We start from the raw sequence: 15,080 nt of genomic DNA, 5'->3' as shown, positions 1-15,080 counted from the left end.
AGGAAGAAAAAGAGATGGAGGAATAGGAAGAGGAGGAGGAATGGGGAGGCTAAATTCAGGGTTTGTAGCTTGTGTATTAGTATACAGTGTTGATTTATTCTCCAGACTTTACCAGATCTCATGGGTTTTCTTGCTTTAATACTCCATGAGGCAACCATTTATGGGTTCCTGGAGCATTTATGACTAATAATCCAAACCTTCTTGGAATCCAGTGTCACCAAACATTATGGAAATATCAAAACTGAACATTCAGATCACATCTAACTGCAGAGTAGTATAGAATTCTTAAAGCCTGCAATGATATCTGTGAATTTTAATATCATTATTTAACTTTCACTTCAGTTCAAGAAATATTATCATACTTGACTTTGAACACATATTTCTCTTATCTGTCCAAATATAGATGCAATCAGTATTATGTCATCCCACAAACAAAAGTATCCAGATGTCCTCAAACTCTATTAAGGAATCTCTTTTCAGATTGGACTTTTAACAGAATCTTTTTAACAGAATCTCTTGGACCATGGTTAAAACCTGAGTGTTACACTCATATACATGAATGTATATCAATCAACAAGCATTAATTAAGTGCCTACTGTATACAAGTGCTAAGTGCTTTACAAATATTGTCTCATTTGAGCCTATATTTAAGCTTCACCTGATTTTGGTAACCAGAGGGCCCTCAAACAAGGTTATCTACAAAGTTATATTATACAATGAAAGCAGGACCTTTTCATTCCATATTATTTCTTCATTCCGAGACTATTTGTCAAAGGTCTACTCTGCATTCAGAATTGAAAATCATGGGACCTCTGACCCCATGTCTCTTCTTCAGATCAAAGAAAAGAGAAAGGACTAAGGAAATATGCCTTTCTATGACTTTCTGAAGCAGAGATTTATTTAAGTATGAAAATCCCAAGGGGTCAAGGTCAAAAGAAATGATAACAATTTCTTAACTAATATCTAGATATTTTGTCTGATAACCAGATAGCCATTCAGATTTTCACCAAGATTGTTGATCCTTCTAGGTATCCCCCACACAAACCCATAGTATTTTGCATATTTCTATTCACTTAGTAGATCCTTAGTACTTATTAAATGACATTTCTTGATGAAAAGTTATGATTCCTTTTGCCATTTTTGCAAAAACATGTTCCCATGCCAGTTTATAAATAGCTATTTAAGCTTTCCTAATAGCTATAGTAATTTCTCCATTTTAAAATATCAACCCTGTTAATACTAGCTACCTCCTCTAAGACTTTTGTAATTGCTCATTCTCTTCCCTCCCCATCCCCACCCACCATGAATCAAATTGGACTTTCCATTCTTCTGGCACACTTGTAAAGGAAAGGTAATTCCAGCGAACACTTGAATTCCTTCTCTTTTCAGAAAGCAGGTGGTTTTCATGCTCTTATTTTTGCTTTTTAGGACTAATCCTCCTTGATTTCTTGACCCTCTGGACTAAAAAAGGATCGATTTACTGAGATTCCATTATATCACCATGTAGCCTCTCTGCCAGTTACATAATTTTCATAACCTAATATTCCTTTTGACTTAGGCCATTTGAGATTTTCATGGTTAAATAAATCTCTGCTTCTGAAATCAGAGAAAGGCATACTTCCCTAGGCCATTTTCCTTACCTTCTTTCTTTTCTTCCTTCTGAAAAAAAAATTATGCTGGATCAGAGGTCCTGTGACTTTCAGCTCTGATCCTAAAGTAGGCCTTCAATAAATAATCACTGAATGAAGAAATGGTGGTGGATTAAAAAGGTCCTGCGGCTCTCATGAAAACAAATAAGAGGAAAAGTTTGCTTGTAAAGGACAAAAAATTCCTGAGTATGGGAGCTCTGTCTGTATCAGAGAAAAAGTTGCTTTTTGATCAGTTCCCCAAGTGAGGGAGGTACTAATTGGAATCCCAAGTACCTTTCATCCTCTTTGACCCCCCAGCTATTAGATATTCCTGTAACACACTTGGAGTCCAGGCCTGACTGGACATGCTTCTGATACTAGCTAGCTATGTGATCTTGGGAAACTTCTAGCCTCAGTTTCCCCACTGGTAAAAAGTATAGCATCTTCCTCACAGAATTGTGAAGTCCAAAGACAAAGGATATTGAATGCTTCTTGCATAAATGTCAACAGTTAAGATTATTATAATTTCCATCTTCACTTTGTTCTGTACCTCATTGTGACTCCCCTGATCTGCTAATAATTATTCAAATGAAGAATAGTATGTGTGTTTCTTTTGTTAAGCATTCTTTTTAATTAATAAGCATCCATTTTCTTTCCTTCCTACACTTGCATCCCCAAATGATTAAAGGGGAAAAATTCTTATAAATATGCATAATGCTTCCTTCCTATAGCTATATCACTGGACGTGGTTTCCAAACACCTCACTAGTCAGTCAGTCGATAAATAATTATTAAATGACTACTTTGTCCCAGTGATGTTCTTGCTTCAGTTATGATTCCTCTGAAAGCACACCAATTTGTCAATATCCTACTTTAAAAGGGATGCCTGACACAGAATATTGGTGTTCAGTGTTTGTTAATCGATTCCTTTTTCAATTGATGTTTAAACTTCTTGCCAACTAAAATCTCCAGATCTTTATTTTTACATGTATGTCTTTTTGAATTTAGATTATCCATGTCTTCTTTATCCTATGCTTGTTTTATGTGTGGATTTTTTAGCTCTAACCGTGGTATGTCAGGTCAATAAAATTATTCAAATACTCATTCTACCTAGTTTTGTCTCATTAAAAAGGTGATAATCGTACCTTCTGTGTCTTCATCCAAGTCACTGATAAAATTATTGAGTATCTGGACCAAGGCTAAACCCTTGTAGAAATGATAACTGATTTCTGACTCAAAGAATCAGTACTGAACAATGTTTGGACAGAATTTTTAAACAAGCTACTACTTTCCCTTTTGACAAAGTTCATTATCTTATGCACAATTTTTCTATTATCATGGGAAACTGCCAAGTGTTTTGCTGAATTTGAGACATGCTACTTCTATGGAATTCTCCTGTTGTATCACCCAATTCGGGAAGAACATGTTAGCATTGGACAAGAGTCTAAAAATAGGATGTCACCTGAGAGAAAGGATTTATTAGGATAGCTGAAACAAAGTTAAAAAAAACACTTAAGAAATTATACATAAAGAAAAACTAATTCCCTATTCTGGTGATTAGTAGCTCTGGAGTTAGACCAGATGGCAGTCTAGAATGAGGAGCACCTATTAGTACTGAGTATCAGTTCTAGACAGCAGATAGTCTGGATAAATAGACCAGACTTGAATAATGAGACAGAACACAACTAAAAGAGCTAGAAAGTCATAGAAACCTAAGTAGCCAGGTGAGAGATAGAATCTAGGATAAAGTTATAGAACTTTAGGGGGGAATTGCAATTTCATACTCTATCAAAAGGTTCCCTGTGTACTTTATCTCAAGAGCAGGAAATAGTCTCAGAATATAAGTATGATTAAGAGAGGAGCAAGTAATCAGAGAGCGGCCCAATTTCTGTTACATAAATGATATGAACTTGGTATTGTCGTCGTCTTAGTGAACGCATATTGGCTTCAATTGATTTCTACATACGAGAATTTTCTGTGTTCATCATTTCCATTTAATACTTGAGCCGTATAAAATAGCATACACCCCTGGTGAATTGATTGGGATGTTGCAAAAATAATTAAGTGATAGATGCATACATAGACAAATCGATTCACAGATAGACAAATGGGTAGATGGATGGAGACATAGATATAATGCGATACAAGTATTTATTGTTTGTTAGGTGCGGAGCACTATGCTAAGTTCTAGAAACACAAATAGAAACAAGTAAGATAGTTCCTGTCCTCACAAAGCTTACCTGGGGAGGAAGACAATGCAAAAAGGGGTGCCAAAAAGTGAAAAGGGGGCAGACTTCCTGTGGGAACATGCTGGAGAGACTTCAGAAAGTTGTGTAAAAGCCTTGAGAGAGCCAGAGGTAGAGTCCAAGTTTCTGGTGATTAGAAAAGGTTATAGAGAAGGGCCTTAGTGAAGAGACTCTGGGAATTGACTCTCAGCTATCCAAGAATGCTGTGTCTAAATTAGCCTTAATTGTTATAAAAGGAAGAAAGAGAAAACAAGCACGAATTTGGGGAAATACTATCGCACAAAGGCTCAATGATTTTTCCCATAGTGAAATTATACCAGGATTCCCTATTCTTTTAGAAACTTTCCATATCCATCCAGCTCTGTAGCTAGTAGAAGGACATTACTAACTACCAGGAAACTATTGGTTTCTTCCAGTGTTATCACATAGCCAAAGCAGAGTCGATAACCTGAGAGAAATCAGTATTGCCATTGTAAACTGTGACTAGCACTTGCCCAGGCAAACTTCATGGAAAAACCATTAGTGTCAGTGGTTGCTGCCTGGTTTGTGAAAGCGTGCTCAGAAAGGAAGCTGCTCATAACTGCCTTGAATATCAACTTTGATAATCATGATTCTTGTGCTCCACAGAATCATAGATTTAGAGTTAACAGGGGTGGAGGAGGTCCAACTCCACTTATTTTCTCAGATGAGAAAACTGAGGCATAGAAAAATTTTTTTTGCTGAAGCAATTGGGGTTAAGTGACTTGCCCAGGGTCACATAGCTAGGAAGTGTTAAGTGTCTGAGGCCAGATTTGAACTCAGGTCTTTCTGACTTCAGAGCAGGTGTTCTATCCAGTATACCACCTAGCTGTCCCTGGCACAGAGAAATTTAGTGTTGCTCCTGGATGCTCATCCACCTTTACTGTCCACCTGGCACTCAATTCTTGCCTGTGGCTCCATGAATCTGCCCAGCAGCCACACCCTGGTAAATTGACTCAGCAGATGGGCTAAATGAGGATGAAGACAGTAATCAGACCCATCAATGAGTCAGGGGATGTCTACCCCAAGCATGTGAAGACTTTGCTCAGAGGAATGGATGGATGAGAATAATTTGTTCCAGCAGCCAGGAGGGCGCTGAAACAGGCAGTGTGGAGTGATGGACTTTGGTCAGACATCAAAGACGCCAAGCTTTGTATCCTGGGCCACTGCCAGTCCTCCTGAATTTTGTTCGGCTACTAGACTTTGCTGACTCTGGAAGAGAGAGTGAGGCTGACAATTTTGTGAAACTTTGTCTCATTTAAATCCAATTTCAAGACATAGCCCCATGATGTCATGGATCCTCTTTAAAAACAAAGAACAAACAATATATTGTATAACATTGCGATAAGATTGTGTAATAATAGTTCAATATATTACAGTTGTCATGTGGGAAATGTATCAAAAGCTGAGAGCAATTAAATCTTTGAGTAATACTTTCTAGAGCTGGCCACTTTTTAGGAATGATTTGAAAAATAAGGAAATTCTACAACCACAAGAGGTTTTTCTTCTATAATCACTGTCTTTGCCCACCCCCCAAAAAAAATCATGTGAAATTCATTTAGCAGAGCTTATCAATGTCTCCACAAATATAAAATTCAAACAGCAAGACTTGATATAATTCCTCAGTATGGTCCATCTCAGAAAATTAACTTACCCTGAGGTAAGAATTCAATTCACTTCATTGTTTGGCAGATTGAATTGAGAGAGTATGCCTTTAATGACTAAACTATCTCCCCATCTCAAGAATGTCTAAATTCAGAGATATTCTTAGTCAGATTCTAATTAGAGATACCCCAGATAGTGAGATTTCATCAGTATGGGCACCCACCGTCACTGATTCAGACACCAGCCTCTTTCTAATCACATAATTTTTTATCTTTACTTTGGCTTAAAAAAAAGTACCATCCTTCAGTCAACCTGGTGACTGATAATTGGAAAAAAGGCCTCTCAAAATATTGCTCTAATACTCGATAGCTATTTAGATCTTCTCCCTCAACTCTTCCCTAATCCCAACTTTGTCATCAAGAGCTAACCACTTGTTTTTCCTAACAGAATTGCCATCATTCTCCTGATACATTCTCTTAAGCTTCCTTAGTGGTGATTAGCTCTCTAGGACCAGTGCAAAAGATTTCTGGTCTATTCACCTATGATTCCACTCACCATCTCTGTAACTTGCCAAAGCAAAACATCATTTCCCACATTCATATTGTCAATCCCTACTAAAATATCAGTTTTTGGGGAGCAGAGACTGCTTTTACTTTGTATTTGCAGCCCTACAATTACTATAGCACCTGGAACATATAAATGTTTAATAAATGTAATTTTCATACATTTATCTATTTCTGTTATCCTTACCACTTTTTCACATTAACAAAAATTCATAAAAAAATCACATTTGGGTTTTATCCCAGCCTACAATACTTAATATGGTGACATGTACTGTCTAAGTACTCCATAAATGATAGTTAGGATAAGGGAGTAAAATAAGTAAATGCTATTACAAAATAGAATGCATTACTTGGACTTTTCCAGAGCATTAGGAACAGATACGTTAATCATTTCTTCTCAAAAGATAGTGAAATGTTTTAAATATTTCTAGTTCTCAGAGGATTGGGTGTATATATGTGTGTGAGCACGCACACGTGTGTAATAAAGAGAAATAGACTTTAGGTGGTAAAGGTGGGCAATGAAAATGACAGAATAATCCTATTCCTTTAATTCTGTTTTTCTATTATAGTTAATATATGCATAGTCTTTTAAAAACCCCTTGATTTCCAGTACTCTAATGATATGTCACTTCTATGCAGAATAATTCACTCTTTTTTCTCTCCTAAAATTAAAAGTGCTACCTGGTTCTATTAATTTTATCTTGATATGAAATAAATCCATGCTGTGCACTTCTTATTTTTCTTTTTTTTTCCAATGGGAAGCACCAAAAAGTAGATTTTAAAAGAAGCAGAACTCAAAGTGAAGGGAAAATGATTAATGTCCTCAAGTGAGTAATTCTTGTGTCTGCATAACTCTTCACCCACAGATGCAGCAAAAATCTCATTAATTCAAACTCCATTAATTCAGGGTTCATGATAAGGGAGGAAGAGCAGAATGCAGCAGAGAAGCCCCAGCCTCGGTGTCAGGAGTCCTAACTCCATCACCTCCCAGCTAGGTAAACTTGGACAAGTAGTTTTCCATCTCAGGGTGTGTTTCCTTCATCTTTAAATCTCAGGGATTGACCTCAATGATTTCTAAAATTCTTCTGTGGCTTTTTGTATATGGATGCCTCTTATCTCAGTGAGGCAGGGAGGGCCAGTGGATAAAGTTTGGAATTTGGAATCAGGAAGAATTGGGGTGTTGGTTTATAGAATACATCCATGGTGGAGAAAACAACAGGTCCAGCTCTCTTTGTCAGATGAGGAAACTGAGGCTCCTTAATGGTAAGCAGCTTGCCCAAGATAGGCAACAGATCTGAGATTTGAACCCAATACTTCTGATCCCATAATTCCATGTTTGTTCTGTTATTGCTTGCTGCCTTCATTGAAGAACATCTCAAATCAGATTCTAACTCATGTTTCTATCATTATTTTTCATAATTTCCCTTCATAAATTCTAGGTTCCAAATTCTCTGTCATTTGCTCTCTTCCTATAGCATTTCTCTGCATCACACACAACCATATGTTCTCCCATAGCTGATTGCTGGCACAATCCTATTCCTTCCAAACTTAGGCAGGATCTCCCTCAGAGACCGACCCAGGGTGATTTTTCCCTTCTTAAATCTTCCCTTCTTCCCTAGATGCTTCTGTCCTATGCATGTGTCATAAGCGGGTCTCTTTCTCCTCCATAAAAGGCGATCTCTGACGTGCCTTCCATCTCTGAGGCTCTGTGATTCTCATTCTACAAAGCAGAGCTTCTGAAGCTTCTTTGTGTCATGGACCCCAGCGGCAGGCTGCAAAGCCTGAGGACCCTTTCTCAGAATGTCAGTGCATGCAATAAGATCCGTAGTGTTACAAAGGAAACCAATTCTATTGAAATACGGTTATCAGAATTGTAGTGGAAAAAAACTAAAGTTCACAGACCCCACATTTAAAACCTCTGCCTTAGAGGTGCTACTTGTTAGTTGTATTTTGGGAAATGAGAAAGGGGGACAATTGCTCTGGTTTTAAATAGGGTGAAGTAGATAGAATGCTGCCTGGAAAAATGGAAGACCCAAGTTAAATCTAGCCTTAAGCACTTATGGCTCTGCCAGCCTGGAAAGTCACTTAACCTCCCTTTGCCTCAATTTCCTCAACTGTCAAATGTAACTAATAACAGCATTCAGCTCACAGGTTTGTTGTAAAGATCAAATGAGATAATATTGGTATAGTAATTACACAGTGCCTGGCACATAGTAGGCTCTATATAAATGCTTATTCCATGCCCTCCTGCCTCTCTCTCTGTCACTAGAAATGTGATGTCCAGAGCTAAGTAGGTGATAGTTCTGTTGACCTCTGCCCAGTCAGATGAGGTCTTGGTCTCTGGGACACATTTTGGAAACGATGGTGCTAAACCAGAGTGTTTCCAGCAGAGACAGATCGCATGTGAGATTATGCTGAACTAACTCTGGATCCTTAGCCCAAAATAAGTAACATTCAAAGGGTTGGGATTGTTATTGCTTTGTATGGCTGATTGGGGAGAAAAGGGACTATCACACCAGCAAGGATTTAGCTTAACTTTCCATGGCCCCAGAGGGTACAGAAAAGCAAATTTGGACTTAATAAAAGAAATGCGACATTAAGGCAGCATATAGTTGTGTTGGGTTTAGGGAATTTCACTGATGTAAAGGAGCTCCTGGATGAAGAAGCCCCTGCCTCTGGTCCACATCAGCACTTATTGTCCAGTGAGAAATTAAGTAACCTGCTCAGCGTCACACAACCTATATGTGTGTGTGTGTGTGTGTGTGTGTGTATATACACATATATGTGTGTGTGTGTATACATATATCAAAGGTGAGATTTGAATGCATGGCTTTCCAGCTCTGAAGCTGGCTCCTTCTCCTTTAGATCTCACTTCCTCTCAGCAATTAAAATTTTGAAATGTTATGGATGGAGTCAAAATTTGTCAGAAGTCAGCAAGACAAAACCAGAGGACTATCTGTCAGGTTGTAAAGGAGGGGTCCTGCTCTGATCTGTTTGAAATACATGGTCTCTGGGTCCCCTTCCAGTTCTACCGTTCTATTATTGTGGGGTTCCTTTAAGCTCTGATTGCTTCCTTCCTTCTCCCCTGTGCATAAAGAGCTAGGCCTTCTGTGGAGATCTCAAAAAGCAGTCCCTACCAGTTCTCATATATTGGAAGAATGGAGAAGTCATCCCTCTGCCTACTTGTGCTAGGCCTGGGAGCAGCTGCACATGAAAAGGGACCCTGTTCCCCCTCAGGGATTCTAATTCCAGAGGTTCCACTGTCAGTCACAGATACCATGCAAGAACCCAATGTGTTGACCCATTATGTGTTGACCCATTATGGCAGTGAGAAGGACTTTAGAATTATCTACTCCAGAAGAAGGAATTGAAGCCCAGAAATTTGCTTAAAGTCACACACCAAATCACCACATCTAAAACCCAGACCTCCTGAATTGTAGTCCAGGACTCACTCCTTAAATCCAACTGTCTATCCAAAGGTGGGGGGAAGAATGTGCCTTGAAGAGGCTTCATAAATGAACATTTTCACCAAAATAGCAATTACTTCCTTTTTTGCTAGAATTTTGCAGCCAGCCATCTTTTCCTTTATTGATTGTAGGTAGATGTCCCATAAATAATAATATGAAGTTGCTGCCAGATCCAAAAATATAAATGAATAAATTAGCACTGAGGCTTATGTTATATGCTAGCTAAGTGGAATGTAACTTCAGCTCAAAGACTTTACCAGTAATTGCTCTATCTGTAAAAATACTCAATGCTATAAATAAGATTGCTTTTATGATGCAATTTTAATTGACTTTTCAATAATGCTTGTTCATTTGTCATAGCTGTCAAGGGAAAGGAGAATAAGGGTTCATTCATTAGTATCTTTTTTAAAAAATATATATGTATTGCATAAAATTGACTACATGTGTGCCCATTCCCAAATCCTTCTGGTAATTATCTTTTTAAAGCCTAACAACATTCACATTTATCTTATCTCTTCAAGGAGCATTGTTTTAAATCCAGCCTATTTCCGGAATCATCTTCGTCAGGCAACAGTGTTTAGATGTCTGGAGAGATATTCGGAAGCGGCCCGGTATGTCTGATATAACTTTTGCAGAGATTTATTCCAAATGAAATTAATTTAATCTTGGGCTTCTGGGAATAACATATTAGAATTTTCCATTTCTCTCATGGAATATGATTTTACCAGAATGATTGTCTTGTAAACGTCAAGCCCACAATCATGGACTATCTATTTCTTTAATTAAAGTATTTCCGTGTGCATAACTATTAGCAGACACCAGAATTTCCAGTTGTGAGGTCACTTGCTGGCAATAGGGAGTTTTGGGTGGGCATTGAACTTGAGCCTGGCTCTCCTTAATGAGCTCCTGGCTCTGAATGACCCACCACACCTTTGTCCTAAGCACAGAATTAGAAACTCAGGACCCCTTATTTGGGTTCAATGGGATCCAGAACTCTTCTGTGTTATGTGTAAAGAAAGACAGAAGCTTTCATTGCCTCCCCTTTTTTAACCTAAACCAGGCAGGTGACCACAACTGGGTAAATTGTCAACCTCAAACAAGGAAGGAGCTGATGGTCCTGTGAACCGGGTCTCTAGTCACATCCTCTGGTCTCAGGGCCATGTTTTGGGAGCAATGGTGGCAAACTCAGTCATGCTGAAAAGAGAAATAACAGGACGGGGAGGGCACAGAAAAGCATGACATGGGAGGATTGTCTAGCCAAAAGAAAGCAGTACTTAGGAAGACGTGGCATCTGTTTCTAAATCTCATTGTTGTTGTTGTTTTCACCTTTATTCTTTTCCCCCAACTTTTAAGTCTATTTTTATTGTGTGAATGAATGAAAAACATATTTTATCAGAGTCTATAACAATGATTCTGTGACCCCGTGATAAAGTCCTGCTTCTGACACATCCTGATTATGTGACCTTGGGCAAGGTATAACATCTCAGTGCTCCAAAGGATCCTTTAAGATTTTAAACTGGCGGCTCTTAACCTTTTTTGGTATGTGCCTCTTTGGCTTTCTAGTGAATAACTTAGTGGGCCAATGTTCAAAATCATGTTCTTAAAAGTGTAAAATAAAATTCAAAGAATTACAAAGAAAGTAATTATTTTAAAATAAAGTTATCAAAATAGATTTGGGGATAAAGTTTGAGACCCCTGTACTATGTGAGATAAAGAATCTCTGTACTATGTGAAAAACAAAAGTTGATCTGCATTGATGAAGGGACGTAGCTCTATGAGAGTTTGATAAAATTACAGATCTGATGCCAAATAAAAAAGCATGCCCTAACCCATTGTATATAAAGTCCTCTAGTGTCTCTTGGTGCAGTGGAGTTGTCCCTGAGTTATCCCAGCTGTCTCATGCCCTGACAGGCCCTCATGAGCTGGATAGTCTTCAGGGAGGAAGGTAGCAGCAACAAGTTGTCTGTCTGCCATCCCCTGCCCTGCCAAACTGAAATCCGAGAAGCTCTGTCCCGGCTGTCTAGAGGAACGTTGGATGATACTCAGCCATAGCCACTCACAAAGGCTGGTTCATAGGTTGTAGGAAGGTTAAGGACCTTGAGATATTAAATAGTCATCTTCTTGAGAAAAGAGATTATTTCATTCTTACTTTTGTATCACCAGCATCCACTTCAGAGTTTACTATGTCATAAATACTTAATAAAAGCTTCTTGATTAACTGACATCCTATATAAAGAAGAGAGAGTTCCATCATAGGATAGGGTTTGGGTTTGGAGTTTTTCACCTATTTTTCTCATTTCCTGCTAATCTATAATTTTTTAAAGCTACAAACTCCCATACCAGAACAAACTATCCTGGATGAAATAAGACCTGGGGGGACATGGTGACTTCTTCCAAATGATGGGAATGGCTCTAACATGGAAGAGGAATAACCTTGTTCTGCTGGGTTCTAGAAGACCAGGAATAAGGGATGGAGAGTACAAAAGAACAACTGTAGGCTTCATGTCAGAAGTAGCTTCTTGTGAGCTGCTCTGGTAGTGCACTTGCCAGTGGAGGTCTTTTTTATATGTTGTCCTCTTTCATTAGAATTGAAACTCTTGAGCGTTTAGCACAATGCCAGGTACATAATAAGCAAGCATTAACAAATGCTTGTTGACCTACTGGCTGATTTATCTCTGGATATTCTTTCAGACTCACATTTCTGCAGTCCCCTATGGAATTATACTTCCTCATGAAGATTCATGAGACTAAACTGGATTTCATCCTCCTAGTAGCCTTGCATCTTGTTTTCATGGGATAATTCCTTCATTTTACCTGGATTTTTGGTCACTTGCCTCTCAGTGCCCAATCTCCTGGGCTCTATTTATGCAGAGTGAGCTATTGAGCCAAAACTCAAAAGCCCTCTTCAAATAAGTTTTGCTTTTTTCTTCCTGAGGGCTTTTTTTTTCTTTCTTTCTTCCTTTGCTTAATTTCTTTACTGATAACTTTTGTTTCAGCACAACTGCCAAACATACGAACTTCAAATAAACCACAAAGTACATTTCCTTAAAAGCATTAAGTAGAATAACACAAAACAGTGTTTATGTAGTTATTAGTCTATGAAGCTATTCACATCAGTTATTGGGGGAGGAGGAAAGTCTTCAAAGAATTAAAGTTGATGACATCCAAAGGGCAATCTGGCAGTACTCGTTGGAAATAGGTACAACATAATTAATAAACCAGACGTATAAAGAAGGAGGATATTTAGGAGAAAAAAAATGGATTGGTCATGTTGCAATTTGAGAGAGGACTGGTCGATGATCTCTATATTATAGCACATGTATCCCGAAGTCAGGAGAATTCAAAGAAAGTTCCATTTACCAGGTGTGGGGTCCCTTTATGTAAACGTATGGAGGTTGTAAACAAGAATCCCACTGGATTGGCTCCAACCTGAATCAACATCAGTGAGGTCCCCATATCCATTAGCATGCTGGAGCAAAACCGGAAACCAGAACTTGAACAAGGTAGCAACAACAGTGTATGTTATATTTCACCAGGGATTTGTTACTTTAAAGAACTAGAATGGTTCCATGGGATCAAATTCAAATAGAAAGCGGGTTACAAAACCATATATAAGAATCTCTGGGGGGTACACATTGACTTAGAAAACTATATACTAATATTATCTATGTTGAATTGTATTTATATTTATTTTGTTTCAAATTTCCCAGTTAGACTTTAATCTGGTTCAGCTTCTTCTTGGGAATGTTGTAGCCCATGGGTCACATGTTTGGCACCTGTGGCAGATTAAAAAGCTAGCCTCGGAGTCATAGAGAACTGGTTTCAAAACTCGCCTCTGACATGTACAGGTGAGGTAATCCTGAGAAAGTCCCCATGCTCTGTTCAATTCTCTTAGATAATCCAAATTGCCTAGCAAGTGCTGCTCTGCCCTACATTTCTTTTTTTTTCTTTTCTTTTTTTTTTTTTTTTGAGGGAGGGGAATTCCCTACACTAGTGAATTCCTTGATCCTGCCCCAATCCTTTTGCTACCATAGTAATTATTTATACAGCTTTAATCAATATTTCTGTTGCTCTTGGGGATCTGCTTTCTTTACTCTGCATCCTTTTATGTTCTTCTAATGTTTCTTTGAATTCCTCATATGAGTCATTTCTAATAACCCCCCAAGAATTTTTCTCCTCTCCAAGACCTTCCTTTTCAGGATTAGTGTCAGCACTTTTGACTGGACAGTGGCGTTGGGAGGTTTCTGTGATTTTCTAGCACTAATACAATAGACTTCAAGCATCTATTTATATCTTCAGTCTTTCTGGTACTCAGTTTATTGATGCCAAGTAAAGCAAGAGCATCATTCACCATTTTGAGAATTTATGTTTTAATACTAGAGGGAGGGATAAATTGTGCAAAGGCTACCATTTTCTCCAAGCTCTCCTAAACATTTGACTTTTAGTAGAATTCCAGGCACAAGAAACATTAAAAATTATATCTCTATAATTTTATAATGAGGTTGAAAGCCCCATAAAGTGTATGCATGATGAAACAAGTTTCTGAAGAAAGCTCTTATAATATTTCATATTCTGAATAAACTTCCTGGCCCAAAGCTAAAGGAATAAAGTAGCCATAGCAAGCAAAAAGACCCTAAAGTAGTTCTAAGAATTAGCATAAAGACTGAATGACCTTGACTAGTGTTGTTTGGAAGGAAATTTGGACTAGATGGCTCACTTTCAAGATCCTCTGATTCCATAATGTCAATCTGCTTCTTGGAAGAATGCTCTGTAATTATAAAATAAACAATAGAACTGCTTTTTATTCTAGAAGGTTCTAAAGTGATCTTTCTGTAAAGGACATTTAAAAAAAAATTTGGTCATCCATCAGACAAAAGTGTAAATAAAATGGGGAGACTCAAACTAAGGTAACGATTGCTGAAATTTAGAGGAGGCTGAAGTACTTGTGCTCCTTTATTAGGTAGAAATAACTGAGCTAATCACTTAGTTTGTGAGAATTACTATTAAAAATAGGAAACAAATACGCAATTATACTTCTTTCCCAAGATGCCATTCCTTTCTAGTTCTCGTACTCCTGCCGCAGCCCTGTGGTTGCAGCCACCCCTGGGTCCAGTGCTCTGGGAGCACTCCCACATGGAACATTAAGTCATCCCCATGATTTCCTCAACTTGTCCCTCCCTTACCATCATTACCCTCAAAATTGTTAGTCGTGAAGTTCTGATAATAGGTGAAAGCTTTTGCAGTTTAAAAAAGATTTTTATTTTATGGAAGCCCTCAATGTTTTTACCTACAAGAGTAGTCAACCTTCTTTATTCTGTTTAACCAAAGGCATCTATCTGATGGGTACAACATTGCCAAAACTATTGGAACATTCTTCTTCCATATCTCTGCTTGTTAAAATCCCATCCTTCCATGAAAATCAAAGTTCCATTCTCCCAAAGCCTTCCCTAAGTCCTGACTTCCCTTTATGTTTTAGCATCTTCTGTCTTTTCATGATTTTTAATTCCCTCCCCAATAAACTGCAAGATCCTATGCATTACTCATCTTTCTATGC

The 15,080-nt window shown here is 38.1% G+C and overlaps 1 protein-coding gene across 3 annotated transcripts in view; it reads left to right on the top strand.

Annotated features, from left to right (window-relative positions):
- The window catches only part of SPATA16 (spermatogenesis associated 16), a 295,979-nt gene that overhangs the window by 139,002 nt on the left and 141,897 nt on the right, over positions 1-15,080 (top strand). For all 3 annotated transcript variants that reach the window (XM_074298205.1, XM_074298207.1, XM_074298206.1), the window contains exon 4: positions 10,048-10,137. In XM_074298205.1, the coding sequence (XP_074154306.1) occupies positions 10,048-10,137 (90 nt within the window). The remainder of the gene's footprint in view (positions 1-10,047; positions 10,138-15,080) is intronic.

This window comes from Sminthopsis crassicaudata, chromosome 3 (assembly GCF_048593235.1).
Source record: "Sminthopsis crassicaudata isolate SCR6 chromosome 3, ASM4859323v1, whole genome shotgun sequence".
Taxonomy (NCBI): domain Eukaryota; kingdom Metazoa; phylum Chordata; class Mammalia; order Dasyuromorphia; family Dasyuridae; genus Sminthopsis; species Sminthopsis crassicaudata.
This window is presented reverse-complemented; position numbering and strand designations above follow the sequence as displayed.